This window comes from Ictidomys tridecemlineatus, chromosome 10, assembly GCF_052094955.1.
Source record: "Ictidomys tridecemlineatus isolate mIctTri1 chromosome 10, mIctTri1.hap1, whole genome shotgun sequence".
Classification (NCBI taxonomy): Eukaryota; Metazoa; Chordata; class Mammalia; order Rodentia; family Sciuridae; genus Ictidomys; species Ictidomys tridecemlineatus.
In genome coordinates this window covers 130,951,625-130,970,227 of record NC_135486.1, presented here as the reverse complement: position 1 = coordinate 130,970,227, position 18,603 = coordinate 130,951,625, and the positions used below count along the sequence as shown (strand labels likewise).

At 36.8% G+C, this 18,603-nt stretch overlaps 1 protein-coding gene across 6 annotated transcripts in view; it reads left to right on the top strand.

The window, feature by feature from the left end:
* Rexo5 (RNA exonuclease 5) overlaps positions 1-18,603 on the top strand; it is a 23,675-nt gene extending 5,072 nt beyond the window's left edge. For 4 of the 6 annotated variants that reach the window (XM_040276624.2, XM_005323914.5, XM_021725434.3 and 1 more), the window contains exons 5-20: positions 118-214; positions 2,771-2,914; positions 4,252-4,340; positions 5,551-5,666; positions 6,696-6,834; positions 6,977-7,071; positions 8,110-8,212; positions 10,325-10,407; positions 10,954-11,071; positions 11,181-11,285; positions 11,673-11,810; positions 13,759-13,851; positions 14,105-14,321; positions 14,568-14,755; positions 15,618-15,736; positions 18,281-18,603. In XM_040276624.2, coding sequence (XP_040132558.2) covers positions 118-214; positions 2,771-2,914; positions 4,252-4,340; positions 5,551-5,666; positions 6,696-6,834; positions 6,977-7,071; positions 8,110-8,212; positions 10,325-10,407; positions 10,954-11,071; positions 11,181-11,285; positions 11,673-11,810; positions 13,759-13,851; positions 14,105-14,321; positions 14,568-14,755; positions 15,618-15,736; positions 18,281-18,368 — 1,932 coding nt within the window. In that variant the 3' untranslated portion in view covers positions 18,369-18,603. The remainder of the gene's footprint in view (positions 1-117; positions 215-2,770; positions 2,915-4,251; positions 4,341-5,550; positions 5,667-6,695; positions 6,835-6,976; positions 7,072-8,109; positions 8,213-10,324; positions 10,408-10,953; positions 11,072-11,180; positions 11,286-11,672; positions 11,811-13,758; positions 13,852-14,104; positions 14,322-14,567; positions 14,756-15,617; positions 15,737-18,280) is intronic. The other 2 variants (XM_021725435.3, XM_078024249.1) reach the window with 2 other exon arrangements.

Sequence of the window (18,603 nt, the reverse complement as noted above, 5' to 3'; positions counted from 1 at the left end):
TTTTACAATGCAAACAGTTAAGGTCTAGACCTTTCATTGCACTGAGCTAACAAAGTTCTAGACCATTCATACTATTTCGACTGCTCTCAAACATTTTTATAAAAATCTTAATTTCAGAAATTCCGCTTGCCTCCTCCATCATCTAATTTTCTAGCAGATATTATTGGGCTACAAAATAAGGAAACAGCTGGATATCTGCCTAAGACCATCGAAGGTATGACTATGACTCTGTTTATCAAGTGTATTAATGCAGGCAACAAAACTGAATTTTGACTAGCTGAGTCAGAAGGCTTTTTTTTTTTTTTTTTTTTTTTTTTTTTAAGGAAAAAAATGGGCAGGTGCGTAGGGCAGTTATACATAGAAACCACTGCCAGGGTCATAGCTCAGAAACTCTAGCTAAGGATACTTGGATATCACTAACACTGGAGTCTTAAGAATTACTGTGAATAATTTCTGAACCATGATTGGATCTTTGTACTAGCATACAGGGGAAAAGGAAGATTTTGCCTTTAACTAATGTTGGGAACACTTACTAATAACTATTTGAGTGATGAATGGGAAATATAGATGCTCCTAGTTCCAGCAAGAGCTATAGACTCAGCAATTAAAGTTTCTTGAAAGTATATATTATCCATAGTAGCTGTGTTTAAAGATGTGGATTATATCTTGCCAGCAAGTTAAGCTAACTCTGTTTTGGGGGGATGGAGGTGAGTGGAAGGATAGAATAGAACTTATTTGAGCATGCATACAGTAAAGATAAATATTGTCCAGTTACATTTTATGTGTTCAAAAATAATTAAATAATGTATAATTGCACTGAAGGAACATGAAAAAAAGTGAAGAATAACCAGTAATTCCTTCACATGTCCTTAAGAACAGTGCTTCCTATTATCCTTCGTCTCAACATCTTTAATTTTCTACCTTTCCTTTGTTTCCTTCTCCGATAGATGCCCATATCTAATTTGAAGCTGTGTCTGATTTAACATACACTGTATTTTAAATATCTTTCAATAAATCATGAGTCATCATGATTTTAGGCTCAAATAAAAATCTTAATTTGAAAGAAAAATAGAAAAAAGAAGTTTGAAGAATAGCAACTAGGAATGTTGAGGGCGCTAGGAGGTAGAGATGAAGCTGGAGAGGCAGGGTAATGCCATGTCCTATAGATTTACTTATCAGTCTTCATGGATGATTTCTTCATAGATGATTTCTATAATCTCTAGATTTTCATCTACCTTATGGACATTGTTAATGGATATTTCATTGTCTCCCCAAATTTTTTATAGGTAAAAAATTTTTCTCATCCCCAAATAATGGGCTCCTGTCTTTAAGTCCTATCTCCTCTTGGTACACTTCTTGAAGACACCAGTCTTGAATTTTAGAATTACATTTTTTGTTTTTGTTTTTATAGCTCCCTGTCCCCCAGCCTGCATGGCTTATTCCCTTATTATATCTGTATTCAGATGTCACTTTATCAGAGACCTATGACAAACAGTTTTCATGCCTTGCTAATCCTTATCGCCCCCCTCCTATACTTCACTCTATTTGATCCCCACCTGATGCATTAAATATTTAATATTTATTTAATATATCTTCCCCACTATCATTTAAGTTCAATAGGAGATTTTGTTGGTATTGTTCATTGGAATTCTTGGTGTCTGCAGCAATGCTGAGCATGTAATAAACAGTTATAAGTATTTTGTTGACTGAATTATTGTCACCATTCTGTACCAGTTTTTCTTGTATTTATGTCTATTCTTTTTCCACTGTCCCTTCTAGCATCTTGCTCTAGACCTGAATCATAATTTTTTTCCCCAACAAAGCTTTTTCTAGTTTCTTTCTACTGCATTTTTTCCACAAATATTGGAGGTTGATCTTTCTTAAATTATTATGTTGCTTCCCTTCTCAAGAACTTTCTATTGCTCCCAGTTACTTACTGAATGACCAGAGGTCAAACTTTTGGGCCTGGCATGCACGTGTGATGGTCTTTCTTTCATCATTTTCATTTAGTCTTGGTTCTTACACTCCACTCGCATACAGCTCTTTTCTTCTTAGTGGTCTAGTCACTGCCAAGCCAAGTTATATATATTTCTGTCTTACCTAGAATGTCTTCTTCTGCTTATGACTCTTTGGCTTTAAGAGCTGTTCTCCATTTCTTTCATAACATCAACTTATGTGTTTTCTTTTGTCTTCTAATTGGTCAAGTCTCTATATTTTCTAGTTAAAATTTTTAAGATAGGCAGTCCATTAGCATTGCTAAAATGTCCCATTTTAGCATGTTTCCACAAGGAATATCTATAGACTATTGGTTATTCTTTACATTAGTTCTTCTTGAGCCAGGTCCACATCCTTAACACAAACACTGATAGCTTCTAATTAAGAAGTAGGTTGGTGCTACTGGAGTAGATAGCTATAGTAGATGACCGTTTGAGTAGATGGAGTAGATTTGCTAGAATGGACTATTGTGTAGGCACTATAACATATAGGACTAACACCAGTATCAGAATTCTGCCTTTTCCATGTAGGACTCAGCTTCTATCTTTTCCTCTCTTGAACTCTGACCACTTGAGCCTAAAGCATAATCTTCATTCTTTCTTTTATAGCCTTTATTTTTATATTTCACTGGGATTTATTCTCTTTGTATTATTACAACTGTATTAGATAGCAGCTGCCCTTGAAAGCTGGGGCTGGGTCTTCAACAATGTTAGGATGCATGTCATAAGGTTCTTAGACATCCTAACATACATTCTGTTGTATTTCTTTGTTTTAGAATCTTTACCGTCTGCCATTACAAAACCTAACATCAACCTGCAGAATGACCCTATCATTCAAAAGTATGACTCTAAAAAAGTGGGCTTGCTCCGATGCATTCTGACAGAGGAGGAAATGAAAACTTTTAACTTTCCATTACAAGGTTGGCTTAGACGTAATCTAATGTTGATAACAGTTTATTTAAGTACTGTTGCTGAAAGTTCATTTTTCTGGCTACTTTCCAAATGGGAGATTTTTACTTTTTCATATTTTACAAGAAAATATTTGAAGTGCATTGTTTCTCAAATTAAGGGATATAAACCATGATTGGTAAAGTGATTATTTAAGATAGTGTATGAAAATGATATTAAATAACATTAAATATTTAATATTTATTGCCTTTCATTCTTTCTCATTCCATATTCTTTCATTCCTTCTCAGTATGTCTTTAACATTTTTCTTTTAAAGAGGGGGGAGAGAGAGATAATTTTTTTTAATATTTGTTTTTCAGTTTTCGGTGGACACAACATCTTTATTTGGTTTTTATGTGGTGCTGAGGATCGAACTCAGCGTCCCTCACATGCCAGGCGAGCGCAACCGCTTGAGCCACATCCCCAGCCCTGTCTTTAACATTTTTCTAATACCTAATGCCTCATTTCTTTAATAGAGCAGGACTAGGCTCAGAATCTTGATCAGTTACATAGGACTAGGTCAGTTGGTGTATAAAAGGTGCATAGCATGTTGTTTGTTTGTTTGTTTGTTTGTTTTTAGAGAGGAGAGGGGGAGAGAGAGAGAATTTATTTATTTATTTTTTAGTTCTCGGCAGACACAACATCTTTGTTTGTATGTGGTGCTGAGAATCGAACCCGGGCCGCACGCATGCCAGGCGAGCGCGCTACCGCTTGAGCCACATCCCCAGCCCCATGTTGTTTGTTTAGTAATTTTTTGGCATTATTGCCATTGATGTATAGATGAGTAGCAAGTATGATGCCTCTCAGATTTGGGGTTGCCTTTCTGGGCTAAACCATATTTTGATTTCTTATTATTTAATATAGAGAAGGTGCCTAGGAAATATATTTGATATTTTGTTTGCCTGGATGAATCTAGAGTGATGTTTACCATTTCTAGTCTCTCTGTGTGTGTGTGTGTGTGTGTGTGTGTGTGTGTGTGTGTGTGTGTGTGTATGCTTATGTTGAAGATTGAACCTTTGGGTACTTTACCACTGAGCTACATTCCCCAGGCAGTTCTCCCTTTTTAAAATTTTGAGACAGGGTCTGGCTAAGTTGAGGATGGCATTGAACTTGAGAATCCTCCTGGGGCTGGGGATATGGCTCAGTTGGTAGAGTTCTTATCTTGCATGGACAAGGCCCTGAGTTTAGGCCCCAGCACCACAAAAATCCTCCTGTCTTAACCTCTTGGGTCACTAGCAGTACAGGCTTGGGCCACTGCACCTCACTACCATCTCTAATTTCTAAAGGCAAATATTATTTTTCCTGCTAGGTTCTCCTGATTGTGAAAACTTTATAACTACCAAATGTAATGGATCTGTAACAGATAACAGCCCTCTCTTTGGGCTTGATTGTGAAATGGTAAGTACGCTTTGTTTTTTTTTTGAGCTAGAATATTGGAAACTGGAAGTTAGTATGAGACAGTTTCTAATAGACTAGTGAATGAATGCATTTAGTTCCAGTATTCAGTTTAAATAGCTGAAAATAGGCCCTTTTATGTATATTTTAGGAAATGTGAATCTGTGAAAAATAGATATGTAAGTTTTTCAGCTAGTTGCTTTGTTTAGGTAAGTCTTTACACATTATTTCGAGGTTTACACCTGTCATTTGAACAGGTATTTTATTGTTGTTGCTATGAAAACTCTGCCTTAATATTTTGGTTTGGTTCAGATTTACACATTGAAGATTAGAAGTAGGATTTTCCTGCTTTAGCACTGTTTTGGTTTGCCTAATTTTAGTAACTCCTTTCAAAGTGCATCTTTCAGTACTCAGGAACATTTATGTTCTTTAATTCTTAGAGTTACTAACAGGTAATATTTTGGAATCTTGAAACAATCAAGATGTGTGTCTTTGTCTTCGCTGTGTCTATATCTCCTTGAACAAGTCCCCTAAGGGCTGGGGATGTGGCTCAGCGGTAGCGCGCTCGCCTGGCATGCGTGCGGCCCGGGTTCGATCCTCAGCACCACATACCAACAAAGATGTTGTGTCCGCCGAGAACTAAAAAATAAATATTAAAAAAACAAGTCCCCTAACCTCTCTTAGCCTCAGCTTCTCTCTTTGAAGTTGGGATTTTAAAAAAAAGCTACCTCATAAACTATCTGAGCTGGGCACAGTGGGGCATGCCTCCAATGGCAGCTTCTCATGAGGTGAGGCAGGAAGATTGCAAGGTTAAGGCCAGCCTGGGCAATTTAGCAAAACTATCTTTTAAAAAAAAAATGCTGGGGATGTAGTAAAAGTGCCCCTGGGTTCAATCTCCAGTACCACACATACACAAAATAAGCTATTAGTTGTACTTACCACAATACTAGATATAATATACTTTCCATAAATGGTAGGTATAGTTATTATTTCTATTCATCTTCCTTGAGAACATCATTTCCCAGAGAAATTGTACTTCACTGCTTATTACATTCAGTGACCTGCCTAGCTTTAATTTTATTCATCTTGGATCCTCTAGTATACATCTTGCCACTGCTGCAGGGACTCTGATGGTTGAGGCTAGGTGGCAGTTGTGAATGAGAGGAAGCAATAGCTTTTATAGTTCAGCAGCCTGACTGTTCTGATCTTTCAGTGCATCACATCCAAGGGGAGAGAACTAACACGCATTTCACTGGTTGCTGAAGGAGGATCATGTCTTATGGATGAGTTGGTCAAACCTGATGACAAGATTATAGACTACGTCACCTGGTATTTTTTATTTTTATTTGAGCTTTCTTAGAGCTCTCAAATTAGATAGAATGGAATAAGACTTAACAGGAAAGGCTCATAGCTTCTGTTTACATAGATTTTATCTCCTTATCTAATATCAGAAAAGTTTGGGCAATACCTTGATATTTTAATATTGAAGTTTCACATACAGTTAATGGGTAATGTTTTTGCCCTTCCTGTCCTCTAATATTCTTGTGATGTTGTCAGCAAAATATTATCTTCCTTATCCTAGAATCCCCAGTACTCTTCATTAACTGCCAAACAACTGGAGGGAGCTTTGCTTTCTGGTAAGACCTGAAAATCTGAAGACAACATCTGGCAGTCAAATGATCTTACTACTTAATCTGCCTTGAACTCTCATAAAAAAAGTAATATTATTTTTTCCATAAAAGATATTGAGGCTCAAAATTTTAGTCTTTTTCCAAAGATTAGCATGTCATTTCAGAATGTACTCAATAGTAATTAGGCAAAGAAAAAGTCATTGAAACATTACTGTTTCCATCCTTTAAGATATGGATTTTTGCTTACTTAGGCATAGAGAGACCATGAGACATGATAGTTATATAGACTGTCCCATTAACAAAGATGTATGCACAAGCACATTTGTCATAATATTGCAAAATATGGGAATATATAAAAGTAAAGGTTTAATTCTAATAAGTCATGCATATAATGGAATACACTTAAAAGGATGAAAGGATGTGTTATGTGAAACTTATGATATATTTAAAGTGACAAGCATGTTATAAAGCAGTACATGAGTTATGATTGCATTTTTGTAAATTATATTCATGAATAAATGTGTATCAAATATGGAAGGATATCTACTAAAATGTAAATAGTGATAATCTCTAATGGGATTATGGCTAACTATTAATTTCCTCTACTTATTTGTATTTGCAACCTTTTGTACCTTGAACACAGGAAAATGTTTATTCTTTTTAAAGACTTTTTGGGGAGAAAAATTTGTTAATATTTTGGTCTGTCCCTTTCTATATTTATTGAAAGCTATTCAGGAATCACAAAGAAGATGCTTAACCCAGTGAAGACAAAATTGAAAGACGTTCAGAGGCAGTTAAAAGCACTGCTTCCTCCTGATGCGGTGTTAGTTGGTCATTCCTTAGACCTTGATCTTCGAGCATTGAAAGTGCGTATGTGATTTCAGGACATTGTCTATTATAAATGCATGCTCTGCTTCATCTCTAATCCAATGCATTGCTCTTCCCCCAACCCAATGGTTTTTGCCTATAGCATAAGATGCTACTCATTCTATTCTTTTTCCTCCTCAGATGATTCATCCATATGTTATTGATACCTCATTGCTTTATGCCAGAGAGCAGGGCAGAAGATTCAAGCTAAAGTTCTTAGCCAAAGCTATTTTGGGGTATGTTTATTTTACCTATTGCAATATTATCTTGATAAATTACACACAAGTTAGCATAACATTTGATAGTACATATTACAAAATTCAAGGTCTCTTTTCTCCCTTTTACTTTGTAAATATTATTCCTTTCATTTCTTTTGGTACCAGGGATTGAACCCAGGGGTGCTTAACCACACACCCCCCAACCCTTTTCTGTAGAGACAGATTTGCTTAGGGCCTCACTGAATTTCTAAGGCTGTCTTTGAACTCAAGATCCTCCTATCTCAGCCTCCTGAGTCACTGAGTTACTGCCACCACACCTGACTCCTTTTAGTTCATATGAAATGCAAAAATTACGGAGACAGGACTTATAATCAATTGAGGAGGCTTGATGGGTAGAGCCAGACAGGCAATAACATAAAAGTTAGCTGAGTTTTCAAAATATAACTTACATTCTGTGTGTCAATACATGTAGAAAGATGTTTGATATAACATGGTTCAAAATAGCATTTCCAGCTTCTTTTTTTTTCTATCTGAAATAATGAACATTTTGATTTAAAAAAATGGTTGCATCTGTGCTAATGTGGAGACCCCTTACGAAGTTACCTAGCATAAGCCAGGCATGGTGGCACATGCCTATAATTCCAGCAGCTTGGGAAGGAGTAGTTTGAGGCTAGCTTAGTGAGGCCCTATCTAAAAATAAAAAGTACTGGGAATATAGCTCAGTGGTACAATAGTCAGTAGCACAAAAACAAAATAAAGAAATTACTTAGAATAAAATGGTGTTGCAGAGGAAGGCATTGATACGATATGGATGTGCATATAAACACTTGAATGTAAATAAAGTTTCTGGAAAATTCTGTAAAAGTTTCTGGAAAACAGTTGCTTTGTCTAAGAAATGAGAAAAGGAACTGCTGGCCAAAGGGAGTAGATTAGACTTTTTGTTGGGTAGCCTTTTGTCCAGATGATAAAGCTGCATTTTCAGCGCCTCTCTCAGGGTTGGAGGGTTAGTTAGAATAAAATATTCCCAGGTATGTCAATTTTATCTTGACTTTCCAGGAAGGATATTCAGTGCTTGGAAAGAAATGGTCATGATGCCACAGAGGATGCTACAGCGACCCTTGAATTAGCTCAATATTTTCTCAAGTATGGCCCAAAGAAGGTTAGTATCTTTGATCAGTGTGTTTGCCTTTCTTAAAATTATGGGACTGGATCAAACGACCATATACCTAGATGGTGTATATATATATATATATATATTATAAATTATATACATTTCTTTCTAAATAAATATGTGTGATTGAGCTGAGCATGTGTTTGGAATTAAGACCCATATCACTAGGATAATGCAGTGGTAAAATAAAGTATATAGTCTCTGAAGTTGTGCTTACTTGTTTTTTAAATATACTCTCTACAGAATCTAGTTGTATCATGTAGGCAGTTTGTCCAAACAGCTTGTCTCTAGATTTCTAAGTTGGGAATACACAATTCTCTGGGATGTTGATGAGGGAAATGAGAGACTGTGTATAAACCTCTTAGCACCGTGTCTTGAATATATTAAGCACCATGTTGTTGGCAGTGACTATTGTAACCGATGCCAATAATTACAAAATAAGTCTGTCAGATTTCTGATCTATTCAAATGGAATGTGGGATGTACTATTGTTTTAATGTCAGTGTATATAGATTAGAATAACATAAGAGACATTGAAGAGAATAGTTTCTTAGAGAATTATAGTGCATTCTAAACTATAATTTACACAATAACTTCCATTGTGACTGTCATGCAATAAATTGTAATCCATGTAAAATAGTAACTTAATAGTATTCTATGTCACTGTGGTATAAAGACATTCTAAAAGATCTTATTTGGGCTCATAAATGTAATAGTTGTCATTCACTGAGCTCTTACTAAGTCCACTGTTCTAAAACGCCTTATAGACATTATCTTAATTAATCCTCACAGCAAACCAGTGAGACAAATTATTCCAGTGTCATACAGTAGCATTCTGAAGTTTTAAAAAATTAAATAACTGGCTGGTGGAACCAGAATTCAAACCAGGACTTTAAGCTTTTAAAGCATGTCTGCTTTTTACCAAGGTTCAATAAACTTTATTTTCCATAAAGGCCAGATAATAAATATTGTAGACTTTGTCTCTATCACAGTTAGACTCAACTTGCTGTTATGGTGCAAAAGTAACTATACACAGTGTATCCACAGTGGGCCCAGCTGTGATCCAGTATAATATGACTAGATTTGACATGAGGGCTAGCCCCTCCCCAAACCACCTCAACATGGGTTCCGAGAACTGGATGGTCTCAAGACTCCTTATCTTTAAAGAGCTTTTGTTTGTGGACCATATATCAATACTTACCATATTAGAAATTAAATATGAGAAAAATATCTTTAATACTTATTTATATTCAATAGAAATAGAAATATATCAATAGAAAATACCATAAGTAAAAAATATCAAGAGAAAATAGCATTTTCAAAAATTAGTGGGAAAATGTTTTATATATTTTGCAAATCTTTAATATCAATGGAAATACAGGTAGGTTTTCATTTCTGTGTCTATATTCAGTCTGTTGAGTTGTGCATTTGGAGAAAGGAAGACCTCTTAAACTCATTCTTGCAGGGTCTCTGGAACCCCAAGGGTTCTCAGACCACTTTTGGAGAATGTGCTTGATTTCTAGTAAAAATTATATTTCACTTGGATTAAAAACTAAGGAAATCTGAACTAAGTTTGTTCAGTTAATAATAACATTCCAATATTGTTTCATTCATTTTGACAAATGCATCATACTAATTTATTACTAATAAGTAAAAATGGTCATAGGTGTCAGTGAACTCTGTACTTTTTCATTTTTATTTAAATCATAATTCTAAGTAATTTTTTAATTGTATATTTTTAGCATCACAATTGCCAGGTAGACTCCCACTTTATGGAAAAAGAATAAAAATCAGTTAGGGTAGATTTTTCATGTTTGTTCATTAAACTAATTAGACTTTTTTTTTTCCTAATGTTGCTATAAAAGCCAATCTTATTAATTCCAAAAGGTGCATGTCATTTAATATCGGTGGCTGGTAACAGATTGCTATTCTTGACTGCACAGCCAGAAACCATCTGGTAACTATTGAAGCCAACCCAAGATTGGCAGTGGCAAAGCCTGGTTAAAATAAACAGAACAAAGCTTGAGTTGGTTTTGGTGTTGTATTTCTTTTAACCTCAAATGCTTTGCAAGAAATTAAAATTTATCACGTTTTCTTTTAGATTGCAGAACTCAATCTGGAGGAGCTATGGAGAGACCAAGAAATAAGAAATATAAGAGAAAAGTTTCAGTACACATACAAAAGGTGATGTTTTTCCAGTTCTAAACAAGAGCAAAGGCAGATAGAGTATCTAATTTATAATTTTCTGAATCTAGGGGCTAGTATAAAATTAAGTGACTAAATTTACAAAATAATAAGACTAGTACATTGAACTAAATAGCATTGGAGATGATAGACTTGTTGGTATTTTGGTTGGAAGACTCACTCTACAACCTTGATATATCACACATTAGGAAAAACAAAATAGACTCAAAGGATTTGACTCTTGCCAATAAATAATGTATAAGATCCTTAGGATTGGGCCCAAACCTTGATAGAAGGCTTGGAATGTCTTGTCTTTCTTCCCTCCCTCCCTCCCTTCCTGTCTAATTCTGTTTTCTGCAATGATGAAAGTGTTCTATATGTGTGATACTTAGGGTGGTAACCATTAATCTCATGTGACTAGTGCATTTGAGAAACTAAATTGTTAATGGTAGTTAAATTTGAATATATGTTGCTAAGAGATGTTGTAGGTATAAAGAATGTCAGGATATGGAAAACAATTATTCTTTCCTTTCTGCCTCTTTACAGTGTTTTGAAATGTTTAGATTCAGTTGATCAGAAGCTCCTTTTTTTATCCCAAGAGACAGATAATATTGAACTCCCTTCTAAAAATTGTGAAACTATTAAGTGCCTCTCAAATAAAGAGGTGAGTGACTTCTTGTGCCTTCATAGGTTGCATTCAGAGCACCGTCCTAGAGCCACAGTAGAGTGGGTATGAGGCTCCTACTTTACCTAGGCTCTGCTGTTTTCTGCAGGTCTTTGAGCAGGCCAGAAGGCAAGTCGACTTCCACCCATTCAGTATTGTTCAGTTCTCTTTTGAGCCTTTTTCACCTCTCCTCACTGAGGAAATGAACAAAAGGGTAAGTAGATGGGTTCTGTTAAACAATAGTTTTAATAAAGGAAAGTAATGCAAGCCTTTTATGACAGATTTTTTTTCACTGTTTTGTGACTTCTTTTTTTTTTTCATTAAAACCATTGTAATCTTTTCTCATTTTTAAAGGATGCTTGGTTTTTCACTATATGGTATACCTGTTATTGACAGTATTATGGTGCTTTAATAAATTTTCCTAAAATATTTTAATAAATATTTCTAATGTTGAACTGAAAATCCTTGTAAATAAAATCTTGTATATTTGCCAAGTATTTAGGTAAAAAAAATTTGAGGTGGAATTATCCCATGTTTTGACTCAAATTTCATTTCTCTTTCCACATCCACCTTTTCCTTATATTCTGTTATTTTCATTTAGATGCGGATCAAGTGGACAGAGATGTCAACTATCTATGCTGGGCCATTTAGCAAAGATTGTAACCTAAGGGCTCTGAAGAGGTTATTTAAGAGCTTTGGCCCAGTTCGTACAATGACTCTTGTTCTTGAAACGCATCAGGTAAGGAAATGAGAAAATTTATATTTTGATCTTCTAGATTAGTTTTAGAAATTCAGATGATTTCTGGAACCATGCTGATAACAGATATTAGTGAAGTGAGCTTGATTGTCTTCAACTGTCTGGTAGGAGCGAGCAGTTGTTGACCTGTAAGAATGTATACCTTGAATTGCCTGATTTTCTGATTTGGAGTATGTTTTTTTTGGTTTTGTTTTGGGAATTGAGAAATATGTGAATTTTCATGTTGGCTCCAAATTTCTTAAAAATTATGTAGCTGGACCAAAAATGTCTGGTTGGATGTAGCCTGTGAGCCTTCTGACTGTGCTCAGTTTTAAATGACAAAGTGCCCTTTCAGAAAGAACTATGACTTCTATATATCTTGAAGTATCAACTATAAGGTAGACTCATAGCTAGAAAAAATATCTATCTTTAAGTATAGAAGAGCTTTAATACACACTCAAGAATTTGGCACTTTCTATACCAGGATTTACAAAGAACATTTTTTTCTAACAGTGGATTGATTTAAGATCTATTGATGTGACCTCATTATTATTATTATTTTTTAAGCAGCAAAGAGGTGTTTATTGCGAGCTAGCTCGGTCCTCCGCACACACAGCAACTGGTGATGCTGAGAGGCCATAACTTCATTATTTTGTGGAGTAAAAAATAATTACACACCTACAGTTTCTAGACAATTTACACTAATTATTTTATTTCCTTACATTCTATTTTTTTTTTGTTTTGTTTTTCATTGTTTAAATTCTTAAAGTGTGGGGGAGGCTGGGGTTGTAGTTCAGTGGTAGAGTGCTTGCCTAGCACATGTGAGAGACTGGGTTCAGTCCTCAGCATCACATAAAAATAAATAAATAAAATAAAGGTATTGTATCCATCTACAACTGAAAAAAAAATAAAACTTTAACGATTGTTTCCATCTTCATTTTTATATCAGTATTATTTAATGAGTACAAATGGATGGTGATATCTGAAGTAATAACATTCTGAATAAGTGCATTATGTAGAGATAGGGAAGAAACCATGAAAAGAATTAAAAGATATAGTATAATACTATTAATCTATAGAATAGCATGCAGTGAATTTAATGGAGCTCTCCAGAAAGAGGAGCTAGGTAGCTGAGGAAAGGGGTTTTAATTTCTCCATGCATTTCCCTAAAGATTAATGACGTTGAATATCATTGGCTATTTGTAGATCTTTAGAGAAGTATCTATAGAGGTATTTGCCCACTTTTAAATTGGGTTGTTTTTGTTGTGGAGTTCTTAGTAAATTCTGGATACTAGTTCTTTATTAGATGTATGATTTGCAAATATTTTCTCCCCTTCCGTGTGTTGCTGACACTGTGCATCAAGTGTCCTTTACATAAAAGTTTTAAATTTTACTGAAGTCCAGTATATTTTTTCTTTGATTGTCTTTGGTGTCATCTTTGTGAGATCATTGTAAAGCTTTTTATGGGGGAAGTGCTTTTTCTCCATGATGATGCTTAGAAAATCACAAAGATTTAGGTACCCTTGAGTCAGCAAATAGAAAAGCAGATGGAACATGTGGTCTAGACTTTGGAAGAATTTGGCCTGTCTAAGCTTATAAGAAGACTACCTGTCTAAAGTCAAGCTAATAAAACAAATTGGAACCTCTGCCTGTAAACTTTAATGAATTTAGTGATTTATAATGTTATAAAAAGTAAGTTGTAATAAGGAATTTGTTAGTGCTTTCCCCATACAACCCAGGGCAGTGGGCTTTGAGTTCAAATGGTAAATAAAGATTAGTCATTGTCCAAGAACCAATTCCTGGACCATCTGTAGTCACCAGCTGTCTAGCCCAGTATAGGAAGGGCATTCATTCTGATGGTTTTGGCCACTGTAGTTCAGTCCTTTTCCCAACTCTTTCTCTAGCAGTTTGTACTGAAAAGCAGTAGTGAAGAAAACTTGTCTTTCTGCAGCCTCATCTCTATATACGGTATGAAGTCCTGGAAGCTGCCCAGCTGGCCATAGAGTCCTTGAATGGCGTTCTGGTAGAAGGTATACACATAAAGGTAAGGTGGTCAGAGAAAGCTGAAAGTAGCCCCTGCACTTAGGCCTGACCTAGCACAGCCTGTATCTTATAGTGCCTCATGACATACAAAATGTCCTAGAGAGACCCAGGCATGAGACTCTGATGGAGAGTCTTTAGCAACTCTGTAGCCTCCTTACAGATTAGGAAGCTACAAGACTAAATTATTTATATGTAACAGGCTCAAAAGTGAAAGTGGTGACTCTCCATCACTAATACCACGTTTTCTTGGTTAGGTACAGAGACCTGTGACAGAACTCACTCTGGATTGTGACACACTTGTTAATGAGCTGGAACAAGATTCTGAGAACCGAGATACTATTTATCTGTCTGGAGTTAGTCAAAATTTCTTAGGACATCTACAGGAATTGCCAAATCTCTTTTTTGGCCTGGAAGCTGTGATTGTGCCTACAGATCCTAAAAGCGGAAGACGGAAAAAATATTGTTTCCTGAGTAAGTCTATAACACCAAATGTAAACGTGAAGGAGGAGATTGGGGATGGTGGTGACCTCTGGAGGTCAGAGAGGGGAAAGTTTCACCAAATAAGCCTTCCTAGGATAAACCAAGGCCTGAGCTCCTAATTCTGTCCCTCCCGCTGGTTCCCACCCCTGGGCTGCAGCCAGGCTCTAGCTTGCACACTGATCAACTTTCTTGGATCTTAGTAACAGAATATTGGGGGGGGATTGTTCTTGCTTTCAGAATTCAAAACTTTTGGCAATGCCCAGAGGGCCCTCCATATCCTAACAGGCAAGGACTGGAAGCTGAAAGGCAGGCATGCCCTAACCCCCAGGCACCTCCATGCATGGCTTAGGGGCTTACCACCTGAATCAAGAAGGCCCCCAGGTCTTAGAGTTAGACCTCCTCCCTCAGAGCAGGAGACCTTGCAGGTGAGTGAGAATGTTTGGGGTTAGAGGGGGAAAGCAGCTACTTTGGCTCTGGACCTTGGACCTACATGTTCCTGGAGATTAGTCAGGACAGTCCTACTCAGTGATATTTGATCCATCACTTTTTTTTTTCTACTTTGACCCATCCTATGTCACTTTTAAGTTTCTTGTAGCCCTAGCCAAATCTGATTTCTCATACTGTGTTCCCTTCCATAGCTGCTAAAATCAGGTTTTTAGCCTTTGAAGGTGGCTCTCTGAGGGAATTGAGGGACTGAGGTGGGTGGCCAGAGAGTTGGACAACTCTTATTGAGGGTTTCCCAAACTGTAGACACACAAAATAAATTTTAATAGTTGTAGATAGGCTTTTTTGCTTTCTCGCTTATGTCGACTTGCTTTTCTAACTAAAGTATATGACCACATTAAACTTCAAGTAGTACTACTTACACAAGGCTAAGAAGGAGTTTCCTCTGTTTAAAGGAAAATATAAGAGGCACGTAAGAGGGGAAAGAGGAGAATGAGTGAAGCTTGGGAAACCCTGTCCTAGTCTAATCTCCCACACTTAGCAGATGATAAATGGAAGCAAAAGCTGGTAAGTGACTTGCCCAAAGTCACAAAGATATTAATCATAAAGGCCTCCTCAGTGACATGGCTACCATAGCTTGGGGTCCTCAGTGGAGGAAAGGATAGCACCTCTCTTCCTATAAGGAGGTTCTAAACCAGCCTGAAGGCCCACAGGTGGGCTTCAATGGGATCTGTCCAGAACCTATATAGGGATTTCATGGCCTTAGAGCCTGAGGAAGTATTATATCCCCTCCAAAGGTGGATAATGTGTATTCTAAGTGTTGACACATGGCTTTAATCCCAGAATTTAAAGGCGGACCACCCAAAGATAGCAGCCTGGCGTTGGAGCCGGAAGATTGGAAGGCTCTACCAAAGCCTGAGCCCAGGTACCCTTTGTGTCATCCTCCTGCCAGGAACCACTAGGTAAGGACTGATGGATTTTCTGTTATGCCTATGGCCCTTAGGCTTAAGTTGTTCTTGGTGAAAGGCCTTTTGATAATTTCCAGACACAAAATAAGCACTTAAATGAGTCATCTCTTAATTCTCAGCAGTTCTAAGAGATAGGAATTATATTCCCAATTTACATTGGTATGGTTTTATATTAATTAAATACACATAGTGGTTCCTCAAGACAGATCATCCAGTTTAAAACTAGAGATCTTAGGTCCTGTAGTCTCCCTGGATTAAGAAGTAACTGCCTAACTTTAGAAAAAATGTCCAGATGTTCTAGGATAAAACCCAGGATCAAGTGATCAGGGCCTACCCTCCCCACATATCAGTGTGCTCTTTCCTTCCCTGCTCTTTCCCCCATTGTCATCTGTTTAAGAGAAAGTAGGGCCCATTTGGCTAATTCTAAGCCTAAGAAACACTGGAATAGAAATAGGACTTTTGGTCCAGTTCCAGTTCATCTCAATCTTTCCCACAAGTGACCAAGCCACCTTTTCCCATTGTGGGTTTCGATTTCTATTCTAAAATGAGGGATTTGGAGTAAATCAATGTTTTTTTAAAAATTATAAACTTTTTTTTTTTTTTTTGAAAAAGAAATTGATGTTAAATCCTAAAGTAAAGATCAGCAGTTTTGGAATGAGTGAATGGGTAGATGAATGAGTAAATATATAGAGTAGGAAGGGAAAGAGGATTGTTTTTTGGAGTATTTTTAAAATTATCAAAGTGTGTTATTAAGTCCCCTTAAGATTGTGACATTCTGTGAGATTTGTTTCCTGTCATAAAATCCTTAAAACACATGTACTTACTTGTGAGATGTCTTCCTTCTGGGCTAATTTAAGAGTAAGAGACTAGGACTGGGATTGTGACTCAGGGGTAGAGCGCTTGCCTAGCATGTGCAAGACCCTGGATCGATCCTCAGCACCACATAAAGATTGTTTCCAACTAGAGCTAAATATTAAAAAAAATATATATACTAAAAAGTGACCAGAAGCTGCCAATAAAGCTTAAGAGCAAAGGCTCTGGGGGAACACACAGACCTGCCCTTAGAAAGCTCCTCAAGTAGAATAGAGGAGTAGTATTTATGTTCCCAAGTAGAATACTTACATTTCAATCTCCATTTAGTAGGAAAACTAAGTCAAGCGTGGCTCAAAGCATTCTTCTTGCAGAAATAGTCTTCTAGATATTCCACAGAATGTGAAGGCTTGGGAAAGGAGTATTAGGGTCAGGGAGTAAAGCCTTAGGTTCTGACTGAGTTAAAGATTCTAAGATGAATTTGATAAGTAAGGAGAGTAAGATCCTCTTTGAAGTAGCCAAGAAAACCCAAGTTACAACTTTCTTTAAAAAGTCACACTCTGATTTCTGTAGCAGCAATATGCATTTCCTAAACTGTCTGTTTGCTGTGACTGACCTCTCCAGGCATCATCTGAGGCAGCTGCCAGTGGACACCTTAGGAAACCAAGTGCTCAGGAAAAACAGACAATAGGTTTCTTCAGTCAGAGGCCTGACTCAGCTCTTAATCCTTACATTTCTAGTTGTTTCTGAAATAATCATTGCTATAATTTATCAGACCCTTTAAAAGAGGCTATCTATATACACTTTTGGTTGAAATTCTCTCCTAAACGAAGAGAAAGTTTCTGCTTAAACGACTTAGTAAGGCCATACAATTAGCAAATACATGGGATTTGAGATCAGAGTGACTCTTTTGCCCTTAGAGCCCCACTCCTTCATCCCCTAAAGGCTAGTGCTTGGCAGCTTAAGGTCAGACATCAGGGGAAGACAAATATTGCCTTTTTTCATTTTACTTACATCTGCTTTGTGACAGAGCTCCTTGGCCTTCTAACTCGGTTCCATGAATATTCATGACAGTGGCAGGGAACTAACAACCTTTGGATAGCTCCTAAATTATAAGTGCTGTGCTCAGTATTTTACAACATACTTTATTAATAGTTTTTCAAACCATGATTGGTATAAAGTAGGTGTTAGAAAATACTTTAAGTAAAATTAACAACATATTAACAGCAAATTAGGTTTCTGAAGATAGGTTTCCATTTTTGAAATCCTGGTTCTTAACAGCTGTATGACTTGAGCAGGTTATATAGTGTCTTTGAGCCTTTCTTTGAAAAATGGAAGTTATAGTAGTACTCATATCAATGAGCTGTTTTGAGGATTTAATGAGACAAGTGCTCAGAACGATCCTTGGCATGTAATATGTGCTTAAGTGTATCTGGCTTTTATTGTGTGATTCTCACAAAAGCCCTGTGAGATAGTTTTTCAACTATAAAGCTCTACAGTATTTAAATTACTGAGTTTTGGTTGAGATGTTTCTCCTAAGTGGCAAAGCTAGGCCTCTTGGGACTAGTCAATGTTCTTGCATTGAATCATCTTTAGCAAGCAGCTTTCCATAAATTTGTCTGCTTCTTGCCCCATGACATGCACACATACTCTGAAACTTCACCCTTTCCAGCCTAGGAGGCTCAACCCTATTGATACAAACTTGTCTTCATTCCTCATTTATTGCAGCCCTCATGGATCTCTATCTGGCCTCGGACTCATGGGAATAAAAGATGATGAAGAGGAGGAAAGCATCACCCCAAGCATGGGTTTGTGAGTCTGCTCGCCACTTGCCGTTTCTTATCCTTCCTGGGCAATGGTGGAGAAGACGGTCAGGCTGCAGCTTCTCCAAAGACCGCTGGGCCTTTTCATTCAGTGGACAGCTTTGTGTGGGAAGTTGGTGTACTGGCTAACAGGTCTAATCCATTTACATGGATGGCATGCACAAGTTTTCAATAAATGCCTAAAATTCAAGCCTTCCTCATCTTAAGACAGGGTGAGGGAGGAAACTA